Genomic DNA, 21,843 nt, shown 5'->3' on the forward strand with positions numbered 1-21,843 from the left:
TTTTATTAACTTCTATTACGAAACATGACTACCTTGTAATAGCATGTAAAATAAACAGCAAACACAGCTCAAATTTACCTCAGATGGGAGTGCAAATGTGCATGATTGCTGAAAGGGCCAAGAACCGGAGCTCAAAACCTGAATACTGAAATCCACTAAAGAAGAAGGTTAAAAAGAAATCATTTTTCAAAATATTTTTATTTGTTGAATCAAAACATCAAACCACATTACAGGTTGAAAAGAACAAGCAAAATTACAAACAAATGTTTCAGAAGTGGTAGACCCTGAAATCCCTCGTGGAATGTTAATATACATTTAAAATATATGACTGAAACACCACTCTACGATATCACAGAAGGAGTAATCCCACTTAATATAAATGGTCACCCAACCACTAAACAAGTCTGTGTGTGAATTCTACACATGTTGAGAGACCACACTGCTCTTTTTAAAGAAAAACTTATGAGTTTTTGGTTGCATTATTAGAAAGACACTGCATGCATTCCTTCAAGTTATACTTACAATCAAGTGGCTCAGAATTAGATAGATGCTTTTTGAATTGTTCATTTAGATCTTTGCTCACACCAATATCCTGAAACATTCGCTGGAGTTTAGAGGTATACTCAAAGCCACAGGCTTGCTGAAATATGTATAAAAAAGTTCATTACGGAACTGCAATTCAACACAGTGTCTTCGTTAAATGTTGACTAAAATGTCTTTTGGGCAATTCTACTTATTCTGTAGAAATGCTATTAACATTGAAGCCCTATTAAGTTCAACTCATTGCAATTGTTCTCAAGGTTGCTGCATTCTTAGACAAGATGCCAGATTATAGCAGTGAGAATTTTCTCAACCAAAGAATCGTGCTACAGAAAAACAAACGTCATACCACAGCTGCACATGCTTATTAAAAACTACGAAGTTTGTCATAACATTTCAAAGAAATTCTGAAAAGTGTTCTTCTACTTGTTCATAAAATAATCTGCTATATTCAATGCATGCCCTTAATTTTTTATTAAAGAAAATAATAATTCTATTTTCAGAACACAACAAAGCACTCGTGTGGTCACTATCAACTTAGTTTATCAAGTTGGGAGTAAGGCACACAGCTTTACAGATCCATAGCAACACATGTGCACTCTGCTCTGCAATGTCCCACTACATTACTAAATTACTTTTTAAATCAATAAAAGCTAGTGAAACATCAGTGTTCTCACAATGACTCAATTATTAATTCAAGTGCCTACAGAGTAATTGAGCCAAACAAACCAAAGATATTCAGATCATCATCCGATCTTTGCCAAACTGGCCAATTAGCTAATCTTAGCCAGAGCAGGAGAAAACAGAATTGGAAATCCGATTACTAACCAAGTCTAAAGGATGTCTTACTGACCTTTAGTTTGGAGATCATACTGGCTTCTGCATCATCACTAGCACTGTTCTGATGAACAAGTCTCTTTGCTAACATCTTGGCATAGAACTTCTGGAATACATCTTTGTCTTCAATATACTTAAACACCACCATCTGAAAATTAACCAACCAATTTGACATTATTATAAACTTGCAAGCTTGGTTAGGACCAAAAAGCTGTAAATTTATTGTAGCAAACAACAAAATAATTACCAGCCATGTTCAAAAGAAATGATTAGCACAAAAATATCAAACGTATAGGGTGCATATAAAATATATCAACAATGATAAAGCCAGACTGAACTACAATTTCCCCTGAGATAAGCCGTGGTCTTCCTCTGAAGGGCCTATTGAGGAAATTCATTATAAAGCAGGATTCTCAATGCTCACCCAATATTCAGCCAAATTTCCTGCTCAACTCACTTGCTGGGGGCTGACCTTACCAACATCCTTCCTGAATGATTCACGCTCCCACTCTCATCCCTATAAACTCTGCCAGCAGGTGCGTTCTTGCTTGCCCTTTCAGATGTCCCTTCAGAATATCCATACACTAATGAACAAGACACTTTTCATCCATGAACTTCTTGGGAGCGACTGCAACAACATTACAATCTTAATGAAGTTAAAAATCACACAACACCAGGTTATAGTCCAACAGGTTTAATTGGAAGCACACTAGCTTTCAGACCGACGCTCCTTCATCAGGTGATTGTGGAGGGCTCGATCGTAACACAGAATTTATAGCAAAAATTTGCAGTGTGATGTAACTGAAATTATACATTGAAAAATTGATTGTCTGTTAAGCCTTTCATCTCTTAGAATACAGTGATAGTTTCACTTCTTTCATGTGTAAATCACAAAACCTTTTTTTTAAAAAGTTGCATTCTCGGGTTAGCTGTTAACAATGGTGATAGCGAGACAATATGTTGAAGGTGTTAGCCCCCTGTGTTCTCTGTCTATGACCTGATGTTTAAATTGATTCTAATCTAAAAAATGAGATAACAGAGTTTTACATAAATTCATGCAGTTTTTGAGCTCAGAGTTCTACATGAATGTATGCAGTTTTTGAGCAAAGTGCAATATAACTCTGCAAGTACAAATTCACCATACAAAATATATGTGTGCATGTGGGTCTTTGTCTGTATGTGTGTGTCTGTCTGGGGTGGGGGTTATGAGTGTGTGTAGTGAGTGCAGAGTGTCTTAAGTCTGAGAGGGGGTGCATGTGCGGGAGTGTGTGTGTGTGTGTAGTGCAATGGTGATCACCTGTAATGTGACATGAACCCAAGGTCCCGGTTGAGGCTCTCCCGATGGGAACGGAACTTAGCTATCAGCCTCTGCTCGGTCACTTTCCTCTGCTGCCTGTCCCAAAGTCCACCTTGGAGGATGGTCACCCGAAGGTCCGAGACTGAATGCCAACACAAAGCCAACACACTAGGGCGTCCCATCGTATCGGGCAATGGAACCCTATGTGAGAATCTCTCTGGCTATGTGGAAGGCATCTTGAAACCTATTGTACAGGGGATCTCCAGCTTCTGTCGCGACACTACGGATTTCTTACAGAAAGTCAGCACCCATGGACCAGTCAAACCGGGAACATTCCTCATCACAATGGACGTTTCCGCACTCTACACCAGCATCCCCCACAAGGATGGCATCGCGGCAACAGCCTCAGTACTCAACACCAACAACTGCCAGTCTCCAAACACCATCCTACAACTCAACCGCTTTATCCTCGATCCCAATGTCTTCACCTTTGACAACCAATTCTTCATCCAGACACATGGAACAGCCATGGGGACTAAATTTGCACCCCAATATGCCAACATTTTTATGCACAAGTTCGAACAAGATTTCTTCTCTATGCAGGATCTCCAACCAACATTATACACCAGGTACATTGATGACATTTTCTTCCTCTGGACCCATGGCGAGAAGTCACTGATAAAACTACACAGTGACATCAACAAGTTTCATCCCACCATCAAACTCACCATGGACTACTCTCGATTGTCTGTCTCATTCTTGGACACGTGCGTCTCCATCAAGGATGGACACCTCAGCACCACACTCTACCGTAAACCCACAGACAACCTCACAATGCTACACTTCTCCAGCTTCCACCCAAAACATATTAGAACAGCCATTCACTATAGACAAGTCCTACGCATACACCGGATCTGCTCAGATCAGGAGGAACGTGACGGACACCTGGAGGTACTCAAGGATGCCCTCACAAGAACGGGGTACGATGCTCAACTCATCAACTGCCAGTTCCGAGATGCCACAGCAAGGAACCGTAATGACCTCCTCAGGAGACAGACACGTGCTGCAACTGACAGGGTACCCTTCGTTGTTCAGTACTTCCCAGGGGCTGAAAAATTACGCCATGTTCTTCGTGACCTACAACACATTATCAATGAGGATAAGCACCTCCCCAAGACCTTCCCCACACCTCCACTACTTGCCTTTAAACAACCGCCAAACCTCAAACAGATCATTGTTCGTAGCAAACTGCCCAGCTCTCAGGACAACTCCATACCACCCTGTCACGGTGGACGCTGCAAGACATGTCAGATTGTGGACATAGATACCACTATTACGCGTGGGAACACCTCCCACCCTGTACATAGCAGGTACTCATGTGACTCAGCCAACATTGTCTGTCTTATACGTTGCAGGCAAGGATGCCCTGAAGCACGGTACATTGGGGAAACTGAGCAAAGGCTACGACAACGGATGAATGGGCACCACACAACAATCAACAGACAGGAGGGTTCCCTCCCAGTTGGGGAACACTTCAGTGGTCCAGGACATTCAGCCTCGGACCTTCGGGTGACCATCCTCCAAGGTGGACTTCGGGACAGGTAGCAGAGGAAAGTGGCCGAGCAGAGGCTGATAGCTAAGTTCGGTACCCATAGGGAGGGCCTCAACCGGGACCTTGGGTTCATGTCACATTACAGGTGATCACCATTGCACTACACACACACACACACACACACACTCTCACATACACACAGATACACACCCTTATAGACACACACACTCCCACACATGCACCCCCTCACAGACTTAAGACACTCTGCACTCACTACACACACTCACAACCCCCACCCCAGACAGACACACACACACAGACAGACAAAGACCCACATGGACACATATATTTTGTGTGGTGAATTTGTACTTGGAGTTCCATTGCACTTTGCTCAAAAACTGCATACATTCATGTAGAACTCGGAGCTCAAAAACTGCATGCATTTATGTAAAACTCTGTTATCGCACTTTTTAGATTAGAATCAATTTAAACATCAGGTCATAGACAGAGAACACAGGGGGCTAATACCTTCAACATATTGTCTCGCTATCACCATTGTTAACAGCTAACCCGAGAATGCAACTTTAAACAAAAGGGTTTTGTGATTTACACATGAAAGAAGTGAAACTATCACTGTATTCTAACAGATGAAAGGCTTAACAAACAATCAATTTTTCAATGTATAATTTCAGTTACATCACACTGCAAATTTTTACTAAAAATTCTGTGTTACAATCAAGCCCTCCACTATCACCTGATGAAGGAGCGTCGCTCCGAAAGCTAGTGTGCTTCCAATTAAACCTGTTGGACTATAACCTGGTGTTGTGTGATTTTTAACTTTGTACACCCCAGTCCAACACCGGCATCTCCAAAACAATCTTAATGGAAACCTGGTTGTCGGACAGTGGCATCTTGCCTGAAAGTGGTGTCCCCACTTGGTTCTAATATGTTCCCCACTGAGACCATCATGCTGTCAACATGGCTATTTACACTTTACCCTACTCCTATGGCACTTTTCTCCACCTTCAAATATTTCACCTAATTTCAAATCCTTGTTCTCTACCTATACCCAAGTAGCATTAAAAAAAACCCTCACCAGAATACAATCACTCATTCTACTTCTCAAAACTCCTTCCTCAGCAATGGGCAACTTGTAATTCTTGGCATTTTCAACCCCCATGACAACTCACAATGCTCTTTCCCTCCTAAGTTCACTGCCCTCCTAAATTTACTTAACCTCACCCTCCAAGTAGACCCTCAATCCATATTCACCGTCACCCCCCCCTTTACCTTACCATTTCAAGCAGCCTCACTGTTCCAGTTGTATCAAACAGGGGTAAGGCCAATTCATAGCCCTGTATCACTCCCACTCACATATCCTTTGTCCAGCATCTTAACGTGTGTCAACAATATCAAAATGATTCGCAATTCACTTGTAAATCCATTTTCAAATCTCTAACTCTACTTATCACAGCTTTCACTTCAGTTTTCTCCCACTTACACCCTCACCCATGACTTTGGTACATCTAAACTAGACTCTCCCAAGTTACTCCTGGCCAGCCTCCTACATTGACCCTTTAAACTGGAGGTCAACTTTTGCTGACAATGGTGGATCAATTCTAGATACCCCTGAACAGTACACTTGGTGACTTAATTTGGTTTCTGGTGAAGCAACAGCCCAATTTTAAAACTGTCATTCTCGGTTTCAAACCTTTTCACAGCCTTGATCTTCCACTGCAATAATCTTTTCCAGCTCCAAAATCCTCAGAGATAATTAACTTCCCTACCACCACTGGCGATGCCTTTGAGCTGACAAGGTTGCAAGTTCTGGAATTCTGTTTCTAAAACTCTACACGTCCTTGACTTCGTGTAAACATGCTCAAAACCATTCTCTATTATTTCCTTTTTGCCACTTCCTCAATATGGTCTATGCAACTCAGTGTCAAATATTGCTACATAATACATTGAAGTGCCTTGCTATGTTTTATTAATTTAAGGGTATAATCTAAACAATATTTACTGAAATTCTACATTACAAAACAGCTATTTGCATAAACGTTTTGTTACAAACATAACAGACATGCAGAAAGTGGACACGTAGGAATTACAACCAGTGATCCAAAAATTGGCTTGTAGACGGAAGGTAAAGCAAAGGCAAATGTTCGAGGTTCCAAGTAGTGAGGTGAAATATGGAGTATAAAATAGAATGAAAGTGGAACAGATATGAATTGCAGCACCTATAAGACAGTTTCACAATAAAACTTGCCTTTCAACATCTGAGGAGTCAGAATGAATTAGTGGTTGCAGACAAGGAAATAAAATAAAAAACACAGGAAAGATAGGTATAGGAAGAAAACCCTACTGGAACTGAGCATATGAAGCAGTCTCAAATCATAATACTCTGAACCCTGCTGGATCTTCTACAAATGAAGTATAGTACAGTATGTCTTTCATATCAAATGGATTTTAACAACTAAATCAGATCCCTAAATCTCAAATCTTTATTAAATAGGTGGATAACTTCACAACAGCCACCATGTCTAACCTCAAAATAGATTGGAAATTTGGATCCCCACTGGTTTTACATTTGCAGATTGCTGAACTAAAGATCTAGTGCATGACTCATGTATTTAGGAACAAAACAAAGGTTTTGTCACTTTATTACGTAAAATCTTCAATTACCTCAACTTGTTTTAAAGTTAAAAAAAAATGCAACACACAAGATTTTGAAATATGCCAGCAGTGTTATGCCTCTCTTATCTCCCAGAAAAAAAGGAAGCATATAAGGAGCAAAACCAGAAAGAAATCAATAAACCAGGAACTCAAAAAAAAACTGGCAAGACCAAGTACATATGCTGTCCCTTACAGAAGGGGGAGTCAATCCCAGTAGACAATGATAAACGTGTGAAGTTCAACACAGGAAATAAAAGTAATGGAGTATATTTTGGTAGGTAGAAGGTACAAATTTAATTTGAGAGGAACAACGGGATCACAGAGTGCAAATACATCAATCACAAAATGTTGCACTAGAGGTTAGTAAGGCTATTAGAAAAAATCAAACAAAACAATTGACTTTATCGATTGAAGCTGATTAGGTCTTACTTAACAGTAAATGATTGAGATATAGTACAGAATACAGGGAAGCATGGTTCCAGAAACGTGGATGTACAAAACTGGAACAGAATGACAGGTTTGGACAGCTGAGGGATGACTCAGTAGAGATTTTTAAAACTCTTTAAAATGTTTTGACAGTCTGAAAACAGAGCATTTTGACAAGAAGCCATAATTAAGGGCTGTCAACATTATACAATCACTCAAGAAATCCAAAAAAAAAGAATTAAGAAAAAAAACATGTTTTCCTTAAGAGAATATAGATCTCCCCACTGGAAAGTAATTGAAGCAAATGGCATAGAGACAGCCGATTGAAAGCTCGGCAAGCACGAGGGAGAAGGTTTCAGGTTAGTGATTTAGATGAAGAATGAACAGCAAACACACAGCATGGAATGGTTTGGCCATGTGTTTCTGCTCCGTACATTCAATGTAAATCTATGCAGTTTTTATTTAAAAATAAGCGAACACAGAGTCAAAAATTTCTAGAATAACATTTGCTGCCCATTGGATAAAGAAAATACTTTCAAGTTAAGCATTGACACTTGGTAAAAACAAAATTGATTAATTTAAATATATAATGCACAAAATAATAACACAAATTGGATGCACACAAGTTTGAGAACAAGACAAAGATCACTGAATACATCTGATATTATGTCATTTAGTACTTCAGACCACAGCCATGATCAATACATCCCTTCTATGCATTTTTCCAGACACCAGAAAGCATCATTACAGCTGAGAGCTGCAGAGTCTCCACCTGTTACAAATTTGAATTCTAACATTGTTCCAATTAAGAAATTCTGACCAACCTTCAGCCTATGCTTTTCAAATGCAATTTTCTAAATGCAGACAGTCCATCATTAAAGGTTGAAAAGCTTCACAAAATCCCTTTAAGTTAATTAATCCCAATGCAAATACTGACAAGCATGTGCGAAACTCTACCAAGGTCTACAAGCAATCTAACAGTATAGATAACTTTGAGGCCATCTAGCAGTTGAGAGGTCAGAAAATCTGAACCTAGGACAAGCCATAGAGAGGTACATGCTTCCTAGAAGCATGGCACTCCAACGGGAACTCTATCAACAAACATATCGACTTGGATCCCATTTACCAACCCCTGAGAAAAAGAACAGGAAATGGCATCACCACCCCAAAGAAACCTAAACACATAAATAAAAAGTGGGCCATATCACCAGTGCTTCACCCGAGGCTCACTGATGATATTACTTAGCATGGTGACAAAACATCTGATAACAAACCTTCCAGCTCTTTGAGAAAACTTATATCCAGAATCTGAAGCAGCATTCAAGTAGGGGAAGATGAGTGCAACACTGCTTCAAAAAATGTAGGTGCGGTCTTGCTCTTCCTTGTTTCAAAATGGATAAACATATGGAATGCAAAGAACAATCATGCATTGTAACTCCACGGCTAACAGGCTCTGACCTAGTTTTTGGCCATCCTGTGAAAAGTCACAAGTAACAGCGGGAGTACAATGGAAATCTGGCTTCTTTCAAGAACAGAGCTTTCCTACAAGGTACCAATAAGAATTGGGTCAGATTCTTAAGGAAATGGATGGTGAAGTTCAGCCATATGAATGCTGTTAGATCTTCTTTAAAAGCACACACTTCAGCCAATCCAATTGGCCCAGGTCATGAGTATTTTCATGTTCATAGGTGGGATGTCAGCCAAGCAGACTGATTTGCTGAATGATGCAGAGTTTCTTGCATGCCACTGAGGTAATGCTAAGTCAGGAAATTAGAAAGCACTTCGAATTTGTCATCTTTAGATAATTAGAAGGGACTGCTGTTGCTGCAGAATACTTGACATTAAGCGTGCACAAGTAGCTGTGGCATTTGTACATTGAGTAGAATATGAAATGAAACAATGGTTACAAGAAAAATGCTGGAGTTGGTGGGGGGGGGGGGGGGGGTGGATTTGTGAAAAAGGTCATTGAAGGATTAGGGGATGTTTACATGCCCTGCTGTTGAAGATGGTCATTGTCCAGTACTTTTGTGGCAAGTTATTTTTCACTTAACTGTTCAAGTCAGACGTTGCCGATATCCTTCTGGATGCTAATCGGATATTCTAATTTATCAGAAAATGTACTGAGGGCATAATAAAGATTTTTTAACATTGGTTTTCCTTACACATTGTTAAATATTTTGAAACTGCTGCAGGTCTTCTGAAAATAAATAAAGTGTACTCTGTAGTAACAAAATGAAACAAACAGCTCTTTTTTGTTACTCACCACTTGATTGAGTGTATCCTCAAGTTCAGCTTCTTCTGGATTCTTGGAGCTGCAGGGCACAAATTAAAATGTTTACATTATGATTAAATTACATACACAGAATTTAGCACCACAGACCTCTGGTATAACTTATCCATTTTATACGACATTGGAACAACGTTCAAATATGCTGAAATAAACAAAAGTCTGCATTTGTACCTTCTTGCATCTGAGACAATATAAGAACTGTGTCGTTTCATTTCTGTTCCTTGAAAACTGGACTGCAAGGAGAAAGAACTGTATTTTCCTTTTTTTAAAAAAAATGGTTGTGTAACTTCACAGCAAGGAATTCAATACTATTTTTGGTTTGGCTGTAATCTCCTGCAGTACGCAGACAATCAGGAGCTGAGGAGTTATTCTTTAGCGAAATTGATTGATTTTAAGCTGCGTAAGTTGGAACTCATAAAAAAAAGAGAGATATGGACACAGAGAGGAAGACACAGAAGCGCATGCTTTTTTACTGCCCAGCCAAAGTTGGTCTGTTCTCTGTAGTAAAAACTCAATTTAAATTTCAAGAAAATCAGTTACCTCACCTGCAGCAGTACTTGTGAGCTGTTATTTTTGCGTTGGTAAATTATAGATACTTTCCAAGTGAATCAGTTGATCTACACACCTTACAAGTCAGTACACGCTTCCAGAGAAAAACACTGGAGGACCTGGTTAGCTGAAGTAGGATCATCTCAACATTGGAACAGGGAAGTGAAAATCATTGAACTAATTTTCCAGTATTTCTTTACCTTTATCAATGATCTATTTTCCTTATTTCCCTGTATGCTTACGTAAAGAGGAATTTATAAGTGGATAAGGGCTTTAGTTTATAATCTTCGATGCCAATATGTTTACTTATAACTATAATTAATTACTTAAAATGAATAACAATTCTTGTTCAGTACGGACATCTGGTCTGTGCTTCTGTCAACCTTAGTATGAAATGCAGGTAAAGTGACCTTAAAAACAAATGTTTATGATTCCAGAAATAGCAGGGCTCGACTTACAGTGCATTCCCCCAATGGGACACAAGGATCAAGAAGCTTATTCAAAGTAAAATATTCATACTTTATCATTACACCACAAGTATATGCAGGGAAAGATAAGTAATTGCAGAATTTTTCAAAGAAGTACCTATGCAAGGTATTTACCACTAACACTTTATTTTGCTCGCCTACTCATTGCAGTCTGACACAACCTTGCTGTCCACAGCTAAAATGATAGTTCCCCAAGTATTCTCATTCACAGGCTGAAATTTTGATCTTCTGGACTGAACATTTCTCGTTCACCAAAGATTTAAATACATAATGCATGCTTAAATATGTAAAAATCAGGTAGATATAGATAATCCAATTCAAAGAAGCAATATGGCAGAACTTGGACATTATAAACAGTGGTATATAGTTGAAAAGCAAGGAAGATATACTAAAGTGTTATAAATCACTGGTTAAACATCAGTGTTTTGTTGAGACCAATTCTGGACACCACACTTTTGGAAGGATAGAAGAGCCTGCATGAGGCAGCAGGGCAAGGTGCAGAGAAAACCAAACAATGTTACCAGGTATGATGGATGCTAGTTATGAGGAGATACTAGCAAAGTTAGAATTGCTAAAAGGCAGATAAAAGCATTTTTTTTGATTTCACTAAATGTAAGATTATATGACTGTGCTAAAGGTAGAAAACTTGAACGTGCGACAAACAGTGAGTCATACAGCACAGAAACCAGCCAATGCTGAATATAATCCCAAACGAAACCAGTCCCATCTACCTATGCCTGACCCATATCCCTCCAAACCTTTCCTATTCAATTACTTACCCAGATGTCTTTTAAAAGTTGTAATTGTAAAAAATTGTCCCTCAAGTCTTTTTAAAATCTCTCTCCTCTCACCTTAAAAATGTGCCCCCTAGTCTTGAAACCCCACATCCTAGGGAAAAGACAACTCCCATTAACTCTATCTATACATCTCATGATTTTATAAACTTCAATAAGGTCACCTCTCAACCTCCTACACTCCAATGGAAAAAGTCCCAGCCTTTATAGTTCAAACCTCCCATACTTGGCACCACCTCGTAAATCTCTTCTGAACCCACTCCAGCTGAAGAACATTGTTCCTATAACTAGGTGACCAGAACTGGACACCAGAAGAGGGCTCACCAATGTCCTGTACCTCAACATGACCTCCCAACTGCTATACTCAGAGGTGTAAGCAATGAAGGAAAGTGTGCCAAATGCCTTTTTTACTACCTTGTCTATAATGTGACTTCATAGAGTTATGTATCTGCACCCTTAGGTCCCTCTGTTCTACAACACTACTCAAGGCTCAACCATTAACTGTATAAGACCTACCCTTGTTTGATGTACCAAAATGCAATACCTTGCATTTATCCAGATTGAACTCCATTTGTTATTTCTCAGCCCAATGATCCATACAATCAAGATCCCTTTGTAATCTAAGAAAAACTTCTTCACTGTCTACCATGTCACCAATTTTAGAGTCGTCTGCAAACTTACTAATCATGCCTTCTATATTTTCATTTAAATCATTTGAGAGGATGATCTAAGGCAAAATAGTGCAATAGTGGAAATCCAAAATAACAACAGAAATTGCTGGAAACAGAGTTAATGTTTCAGCTATGAAAGGAGAATCAACTGCGACAAGATTTAGATAGGTTAGCAGAATCGGCAGATAACAGAAAGATTAAATGTAAAATGGAGGTGAGGTGATTCATTTTGGCAAAGTTAAGATAAACTAAATATCACTAAAAAACGTACAAGATCAGTGTGATCTCCAAGTTTAAAGCACATAGATCTTTGCAAGAGACAGGGCATAGTAATTAGCAGAGCATATGGGATCTGGGGCTCCATAAAGGAAACTCTTCAGTTATATTGAATCTTTATAATGCTCTGGTTAGGCTCAAACTAGAGTATTACCTCCTGTTCTTCTCACCACTCTTAATGAAAGATGTGACTGTCTGTACGACAACACAGCAGAGATTTACTAGAATGATCCCAGAATGGAGAAACCAGGATCGTTTTCCTGGGATAAAGATGTTTGTGAGGAGATCTGATAAAAATGTACAAGATCACAGATATATTTGAGGTCAACAAAGAAACACTCATCCCATTAATTGATGGCTCAAGGATTGGGTCACAGATTTAAGAATTTGGGCCTGAGCACTGAAGAAATGTGTGGAAAGGCTTTGTTTTTCATAAAGTACGCAGCAAGTGATCATGGTCAGAGTCTGGTCACTGCACTTTATGAAGGATGTGAAAGTCTGTTAGACAGTGCAGGGGAGATTTACTGGGCTAGTTATAGGGATGAAGGAATATTAGGCTGGAGAAGCTAGGATTATTTCTTCTAGGAGCAAAGAAACTGGATGGGCTTTATGATAAAAGGGTATAAGACAATAGCATGTTGTAATACAAGATAAGACAAGACAAGAATAATGCTCAGAGGTATGGTTCAGCAACAGATACAAGTGAAACATGAGGAAGAATTTCCTCTAGGCAGTAACTAGACTGGACAATCTGATGAAGGGCCATCAACATTAAACATTCACTGTTTTTCTCCCTCAATAAATGATGCCCACATCTGCTGTGCACTTCTAGCAGTTTTATAACTTTTTTTTTTACACCTAGTAAGCTTTGATAAATTTCAATCTTTGGCTAGTAAGAAACATTGCAATCAAATGTCATTTTGCCAAATCCTACCTTTTCTTCAATAGCGAGTCACAATATCGTGCTAATAGTTCTGGAGATTTACTTGAAGACTGAGCCATTTTTGTTACCGCATTATTATTTATGAAGCGGCCACATGCCTGGTAAAAACAAGGAACATTTCAGTGCTATAAAACGATATTTCAACTTTCAGCTAGGCACCAATTAACAATTCCAAATCTTTTCATATCTTTCTTTTGTCTGAATTCTTGTTAAGCATCAATATAATGCTTTCACAAATGTAAAGTTTTTTTTTAAATATTTAATTTTCCTTTATATAATTAATGAAGTCAAAATTTAGAATTTTCCATCTTAGCACAACTTTGATCTTCATTCTAAAATTAATTTTTAATAAATAAACTCAGTTACCTAATAATATTCAATAGCCTCTTATAATACTTAAAATGCCAATATCATATATATATATATAATCAGAAGCAGATCTCTTCACCCCTTAAGCTTGTTCTAGCAATCAATTATGTGACATTTAAATCTGTACCTCAACAGCATTTGAAACTATTTTGGTTCCATTTCTCTTGAAAACCTTGCCTAACAAAATTCTATCAATCAATCGGTCTTGAAAATTTCAATTGTCTCAGTATCCACAGCTTTTTGGGCACACAAGTTCCAGATTTTCGTGACCTTTGTGTCAAAAGGTGCTGTGTCATGATGGACTGACATATGGACAAGTACAAGCACAATGTACCACTTGGTCAACTAATCCTGCACGAGACTTTGCTGGAGATCCCACCAAATCTACCAGGAGACATTACTTCAGACCTGTCTGAGTTGCCACGATTTCACAAGGAAGTACGTCAGAGTTCTAACTACCTAATATAACACAATCTGCAGACATTAACTAGAAAAGAATGACACTGCCTCCAACTGTGAAGACTACTAGGGCATGTTAGTTTTGTGCGACTGCATCCTTTCAATCTATCAAAAGGGGCGGGGTTCATATCAAACATATCTGTTGCAAGCAAGGCCTGCAAATTCATTCATTGTTTTTCTACAAAAAGAATGAACGTGATTGAAACACTGGTTTCACCAGACCGAACTGCCTCAAAACACACTGTACACTGACAGCTATCAGATCTCTTTTTAATCAACCATATGGTATAGCAAATTTTGCTTACTCACACCACAACTAAAATGAGCTTAACTAATATCAAACCATAGTGGCTTCTAAGGCTTTGAGGGGTTTGAACTTTGTCACTACAGACTTTGGCATGATAGCTATTAATCCCCATTATCATGATCTTAGACCAGTGTAGTCGCTCTACCGGATTTATAAAGATAAGAAATCTTTAAATGACACGATTAAAATCAAAACAAAATTTAATTGTTACATCAAATGCACTCCAGTGAGTGTTAGAGGTTTATTTTAATTTGTCAGGAGTTTAAGAGTGGTGACAAAGGAAACACTGCATCTAACAACTTATATTTTCTTTAAACCCAACTATTTTGGTTGCATGGTAATTCGGAGCATGTTGCCGCCATAAATTCTGCATTGTTTCCTTGCTACAAAATAACACCTTACCTTATCCAAAGCAGCCACAAATCCAGCATCATTGTTGAATGCTGACATCACTAATGCATTGTACTTCTTATGAACATCAAGAATAGTCTGTACATACATTTTGGGATCCTAGGTCAAACAAAAAAAAGAAAAAATAGATATGAATATACTGAAAATATTCAATTTATAAATGTGAAGACCAACTTAATTATTGATGAATAACAGCATTAAAACAAAACTCTCCACAGCTTATTTGCAACAAATCTTAGGTGGACTTAGACATTCTTGTGTAGAAGCCTACATCACTGCTCAGAGATTGAGAGTGGAGAGGGGGGATGGAAGGTTTGGCAGCACATCGTCCTACACAAGTCATTTCAGTGAGTGGTACTGTAGCTCACTCTGGGGGAGCACACTCACCTGCTCCAGGCCCAGTCCCACTTTCCAGTCGCCCCAAAGAATGGGAAATTTGATTTTAATATACGCTGACAGTTCCATGCGCTGTTGCCACTGCGCACAAACACAATTAATACATATCAGCAAATTAATGCAAATGTGTGCAAAAACCTTACCACTTGTAATATACATTTCCACCATCGAATCAGAACTTCTCTAAGCCTGGCCACTGAAGTAGTTTGCCATTATCGGTACAGTGATACATGTCAACTACATTTGTAGTTTATTGTTTAGACCATGGTTCTGAGAGTCATATTGAAACATACTGGACTGAAAACATATTTTTTAAATAATTGTTTAGGACAATGCTCATGGATTGAAATGGTTTAGTTCTTCCATTGAAAAAGGATCTTACAATCCTAAATCCTGGAAAATTTAATCCTCAGATTTCAATATCGAAGTGTTAAATGTGTAATGGCTTCCTTATCATCAGTTTGGAAGAATGAATGTTGGAGAGTAAATGTATTGTTACGCTGCAATAACAAGACCAAGGCCCTTATGCTTATTCAGCAGAAATGTTCATTACTCATACTTTATGTAAAGTATGCTTTGGAAACCTCAATCTGGTTATTTCACAAGCAGACTTTCCTCCACAACTTAAAATGAAATTACTGATTTGATTACAATTTACTGTCCTTTCATTTGCTGTTCAAATGTTAATATCACTGCCAAGGCCAATATTTATTGTCCTTAATTACTTGTGCATTGCTGAAATGCTTGCAATCCATACGGTTTAGGCACATCCAGGGTGCTGTTTGGAAGGGAGGTCCAGATTTTTGATCCAGCAATAACTTTATGCCAAGTGGTGGCCAACCTGGAGGGCAATGTACAGGTTGTACTCAATATTTTGTTGCTCTTGTCCTTCCAGGTGGTCAAGAACATAGATTTGGATTGTTTTGTCGATGGAAATATGGAGATTTGCTTCAGAGAATTCATCTTGTACAATGTGCAGCAGTATGGACTGAGTGTATGCTTAAGCTGATGGGAGATAGTGAGAACTGCAAATGCTGAAAAGTCAAAGTTGATGAAGTGTGGAGCTGGAAAAAGCACAGCAGGTCAAGCAACATCTGAGGAGCAGGGGTGTCGGTGTTTCAGGTTGGAACCTTTCATCAGGACCCAGAAACTTCGATTCCTTGCTCCTCAGATGCTGCTTGACCTGCTTATATGCTGGTACCAACCAAGCAGGATGCTTTGTACTGGATGGTGTCAAGCTTCTGGAATGTTGTAGGCACCCAGACAAGTGGAATACATTCCATCATACCCTTGATTTTTATTTCATAAAAGATGAGACTACCACTAGTAATATGAGCATTTGTTACACATCCCTAAACACCCTTGGAAAATTGGCAAAGTGACTTCTTGAATTGTTGCAATTGTCTTGTAGAACAGATTTCGGGGAGTCGTGAGTTTAATCAATCACTCCAGTGTTCCCAGCTTTTGACATGTTCTTGTAGCCTTGCATTGATATGTCTTGTTCAGTTGGGTTTATGGTCAATAGTTACCTCAAATGTTCAAAAATTCAGCAATGGTAGTAGGGTGAATATAACAACAAAACAATTTTTGAAATTTGGATTTTAAAATAGGCAGAGGGGAATTTTGGTAAATTTAAAAAATTTTTTTTTCTAAAAAAGGCCGCGTAGTCATTTGGACAACAACCTTAATATATCATTTCTAAGAAGGCACATGACTTCAGTTAAATGCCTAGTTGGCACTCTGTTAATGGAGAGGATGTTTTTAGGCTGAGGTTATGATAAACACAGAGTCTACAAAACAAAACCATTAGTTTTCTTTTGGCTTCAGAGCAGAAACAGAATATAGTTCAGTTCAGGGGAAATCAGGCACCTCCACAGAAATATTTTCTCGTCTATGAAGTTTCCAAGCCAGAAAGCTTGGAGAGAAGTTTTCAAGCTGTTAGAACTGATAAAGGTTAGGCCCTCAGAAATATGCAAGGTTCACACCACACACTTGAAAAGAAACCATAAAATTTCAACCACTTTCCATGGAAAAGAAAGTAGGAAGAGTCATTTTAGTAGAACCCTAAGAGTTGAGAGAGGAAATTAATTCCTCTGGACTTAAATCTCAAAGACAGTGTAGAAAACAGGTTGAAGTTTTGTTTTCCTATTTGTGTTAGAATCTTTCAAAATGGTCTTCTATCATCATTGCTTGGTGTGTTTTTCTCATTTTGACAAATAACTCATATTCTGTTGTTAAATATCCACAGCCTCATATGAATATGCTTCAGTAACTAACCATCACATTCATTAACTAAAAGTATTAAACTTGGTCTGTAAAGCCCAATTTCATTCTAGGATCTGGCTTTCTGGTAGCAACATTAGCTAGGATAGCAAATTCTCTTGAATGTCAGAGAAGATTACTATACTTTTCCCTTGAAAATGGTCATTTCTGGCATTTCAATGTCAAGTGACATTCATACTACACATCAGCCAAAGTCTGACTGCTGTTTAGGTCTTTCCACCTACAAGCAGTTCGAGTATGACATTGAACAAAGTGCTGAACGTTGGGTGAGTAAGGTAACGCCTCATGTTGTGATAATGCTGTCCCTTTAAAAAGGTTATCTTGCCCTTGGATTTTTTTTTTGAAGTGAGGTTGTAAAGGCAGAGACGCCAAACAGTCTACTTTAACAATGGAAGGGGAGTTGCCAGTTCTCCCAATTCAGGTTTTTTCTAGTTTGCTTCAGCTGTAGCAGTCGCAAGATGTGAGAATCCAGGGGAGTTGCAAGCTTCAGTAAGGAATTCCTCTGACTTTCTTCTGAAATCTCTCTATGGCTGCTGCTCCCTCCTGCCTATAAGAACCTGTGTTTGCATTTACCTTTTTGCCAAGGGGTGTGTTTATGGGATGTTACTTTGTTGGAACAGTTAATTAGTAACAGTTGCTGTATCAGGTCAGTAAAGTCTTACAATAAAGTTATTCTGAATTCAGTTTCCTTTTTCTCATATTTCAACTGCAGTGTTTAAATAAATTCTGTTTTGCTTAAAGCCAAGTGGTTTGACCAGTTGCATCAAACTGGAACACCCACCACATCCGCCTTTAAAATGAGAAAAAGTGACATTAAATTAGATTCCCTCAGTGTAGAAACAGGCTCTTCAGCCCAACAAGTCCACACCGACCCTCCAAAGAGTAACCCACCCAGACCCATTTCCCTCCGACTAATGCACCTAACACTATGAGCAATTTAGCGCAGCCAATGCACCTAACCTGCACATCTTTGGACTGTGGGAGGAAACCAGAGCACCCGGAGGAAACCCACATAGATACGGGGAGAATGTGCAAAATCCAAACAGACAGTCGCCAGAGGTTGGAATTGAACCTGGGACCCTAGTGCTGTGAGGCAGCAGTGCTAACCACTGAGCTATCGTACCGCCCCAAGTTAGGGTCTAGGCTACCTTCTTAAAACATTGAGGGGTCTGGCGTGGTCCATAACAATCTCAACATTTAACTGTAAATTTACTGTTCAATTTCTAAATTTCATCTAGGCTGAAGTAGAGAGATACAAGATTAGATTAGATTAGATTACTTACAGTGTGGAAACAGGCCCTTCGGCCCAACAAGTCCACACCGACCCGCTGAAGCGCACCCACCCATACCCATTCCCCTACATTTACCCCTGCATCTAACACTATGGGCAATTTAGCATGGCCAATTCACCTAACCTGCACATTTTTGGACTGTGGGAGGAAACCCACGCAGACACGGGGAGAATGTGCAAACTCCACATAGTCAGTCGCCTGAGGCGGGAATTGAACCCGGGTCTCGGGCGCTGTGAGGCAGCAGTGCTAACCACTGTGCCACCGTGTCGCCCACCACTTGACAGCTCTCCACTTGACATCAACTGTAGCTAGTTAATTTTGGAAACAAGCGTAAATTGTTCTTTTTCTGTATTTGGATCTAAGTCAACTCCTTGGTCTCAGAGCACCTGAGTCCAGGCTGTCAGTGCAACTTAGCACACAGTGTGATTTAGTCAGAATGCTGAACATTCAATGTCCAACACATTTAAACAGGAAGAGGAAAGAGCTGTTTTTCCTAACTTTATTACCCTTTAGGAACTGGTTATTTTTCAATCACAGAGGAAGAAGTTAGCTATTTAATGAGTAGATGGTTAAGTGATTAAGGCCTATTCTACTATAATGTACTATAATGGTTAATATAGATAAAGGAGGAAAATAATTAGGTATTTACTCAAAACATATTAAGGATGGCAGAAAAGGTGATGCATCACAGCTGTAGCAAGTGAATGCCCACTGATCGAGAATAAACATCTCCAGTGAGTGTTCACAGTTCAAGCAACGGTGACTAAAGCCACTGTAAAACATCAAAGAAAGGAATTCTTAAGTGGACACTTTATGACAAGAGTTGGTCATGCCCCTTAAAGAGTCAGGCACTTGGTCACAGCAAGGAGGACGTGACCATGAGTAAAACTGGGAAATGGGTCTGGAGTGCAGGAGCCAGGGCTTTTTCAACTGTCCAACAAATTTGAGATTCTTTCAGTTTGATTTGATGAGCACAATGAATAGACTGGATGAAAGTACTGGCCATAGCACTATAGCAGTGGAAGCCGGGGTGGGGGCGGCACCATGAAAAAATATAGGACAGTACAGAGAGGTGGATTAATCCCATTCTCTGCATTACACAGTAAAAGTCCAGAATATTGCCTGCCTGGTGCCAGAGTTCAGGCTATGTAAGTGAGAGAGTGAGAGAGACAGACAGACAGAGAAGTGCAAGATCCAGTCATCTGTTTCAGAATTCTGCCTAATCAGTACAAGGAAGGAGACACCAAATTAAGCAACGCCCCAAAACAAATCTCTGGATTACCACCGGAGATTAGCGAAATTAGCTAATAAAATTAGCGAAATCAATGTGTGACTCCAATCAGCGGTGCAGTCGGTGTGAGTTCCAGCGAGGCTCTTGTAGTGCAGTGTTAGTGTCCCTAACTCTGAGCCCAGAGGCCTAGGTTCAAGTGTCCAGAGCAGTAATAATATCGCTTAATAGGCAAATTATGAAATATCTAGAAATGAGTGGTTCCAATTCACATGGTACTAGGGAAAATAGAGACTGAACCATGAATACTGGAGGATATTTAATGACGATTACAAAAGAAAAGTGAAGCCACTTCGGACCTAAAATGAGATCGTTTTTTTAAAACAGAGTCAGAAATGATTAGATTCCCTACAGTGTGGATACAGGCCCTTCGCCCCAACAAGTTCATACCGACCCTCCGGAGTAACCCCACCCAGACCCATTTCCCTCTGACTAATGCACCTAACACTATGGGCAATTTAGCATGGCCAATTCACCTAACCTGCACATCTTTGGAATGTGGAAGGAAACCGGAGCACCCAGAGGAAACCCACGCAGACACGGAGAGAATGTGCAAACTCCACGCAGACTGTCCACCTGAGGTTGGAATTGAACCCGGATCCCTGAAATTATTGGAATTCTCTAGCCCAGAGATCTGTGGAAATATGTTAAGAGATCAATAGATTTCTAAATACCAATGGAGTAAAAAGAGATGGAGATTTTACAGATGGGAAAGGTATTAAAGTGGATTATCAGCTATTTTGAATAGTGAAGCAGTTTTAACAAGCCGAATTACCTATTTCTATGCTCCTATGACAGGAAGCTAAAAACAAATTGAGAGCACTCTTAATGAATGATGGTATTAGCACAAGTTTCTCACTTTGGATAACCCAAACTCAGGAAAGTAGGCAGTAGAAGCAGTTTAGACAGAGATTAGAAAAAGATAAAGGCATTACAAATGATAAGAGTAATGTACAAGTCCCTAACAGTAACTTTATAGTAAACTAATATGATACCAGGAAGAAATATGGAGAGTTATCAGAAATGTACAGCAATAGTCATGAGAGATTTTCATCTCCACATATACTGGAAAAATCAGATGGGCACAGATAGCTGAAGTGAGCAATTTATACAATGTCTTGTGATTGTTTCTGAGAACAGCAAGTTCTTAAAAAAGAGCAGGTTATTCCAAGCATAGCATTTTGCAAAGAGAGGATTGATATCCTCATAGTGAAGGCGTCTTTAGGTTGCAACAATCATAACATGACTGAATTTTACATTCAGTTTGAGGGACAGAAGAGCAGTAAGACCAAGACAAGTATTTCAGTTTTAAATAATGGTAATAATGAGGGCAAGGACTCAGAACTAGCTAAAGTGAACAGGCATATTGGAGTAAGGGATAGGTCAATAGAGATGTGATGGCAGACATTTCTGGAGATATTCAAGAATACAAAATAGATGAATTCCAACTAGCAATAAAAACAATTCAAGCCAAGATCCATCATTTATGTATATTAAAGATTATATTAGACCAAAAAAAATTAATTATACACAAAGATGGGTGCCAAGTCCTAAGACTGAAAAGATTCCAAAAATGTAAAGAATGACTATAAGATTACTAAGGAGGAAAGATAAGTATATGAGAAAGCTACACAGTAATATCATAACAGCAAATGTTTTTTAAAAAGCGAATGCAAGCATTGGTCCTGTTGAGTCTAGGTAA

At 39.1% G+C, this 21,843-nt stretch overlaps 1 protein-coding gene across 1 annotated transcript in view; it reads right to left on the reverse strand.

Annotated features, from left to right (window-relative positions):
* The window catches only part of LOC140480593 (cullin-1), a 133,431-nt gene that overhangs the window by 16,427 nt on the left and 95,161 nt on the right, over positions 1-21,843 (reverse strand). Inside the window, exons 10-15 of the mRNA XM_072575653.1 lie at positions 14,874-14,981; positions 13,328-13,434; positions 9,589-9,637; positions 1,394-1,525; positions 523-640; positions 79-155 (exon numbers count right to left, since the gene is read on the reverse strand). Of these exons, the coding sequence (XP_072431754.1) occupies positions 79-155; positions 523-640; positions 1,394-1,525; positions 9,589-9,637; positions 13,328-13,434; positions 14,874-14,981 (591 nt within the window). The remainder of the gene's footprint in view (positions 1-78; positions 156-522; positions 641-1,393; positions 1,526-9,588; positions 9,638-13,327; positions 13,435-14,873; positions 14,982-21,843) is intronic.

This window comes from Chiloscyllium punctatum, chromosome 8, assembly GCF_047496795.1.
Source record: "Chiloscyllium punctatum isolate Juve2018m chromosome 8, sChiPun1.3, whole genome shotgun sequence".
NCBI lineage: Eukaryota > Metazoa > Chordata > Chondrichthyes > Orectolobiformes > Hemiscylliidae > Chiloscyllium > Chiloscyllium punctatum.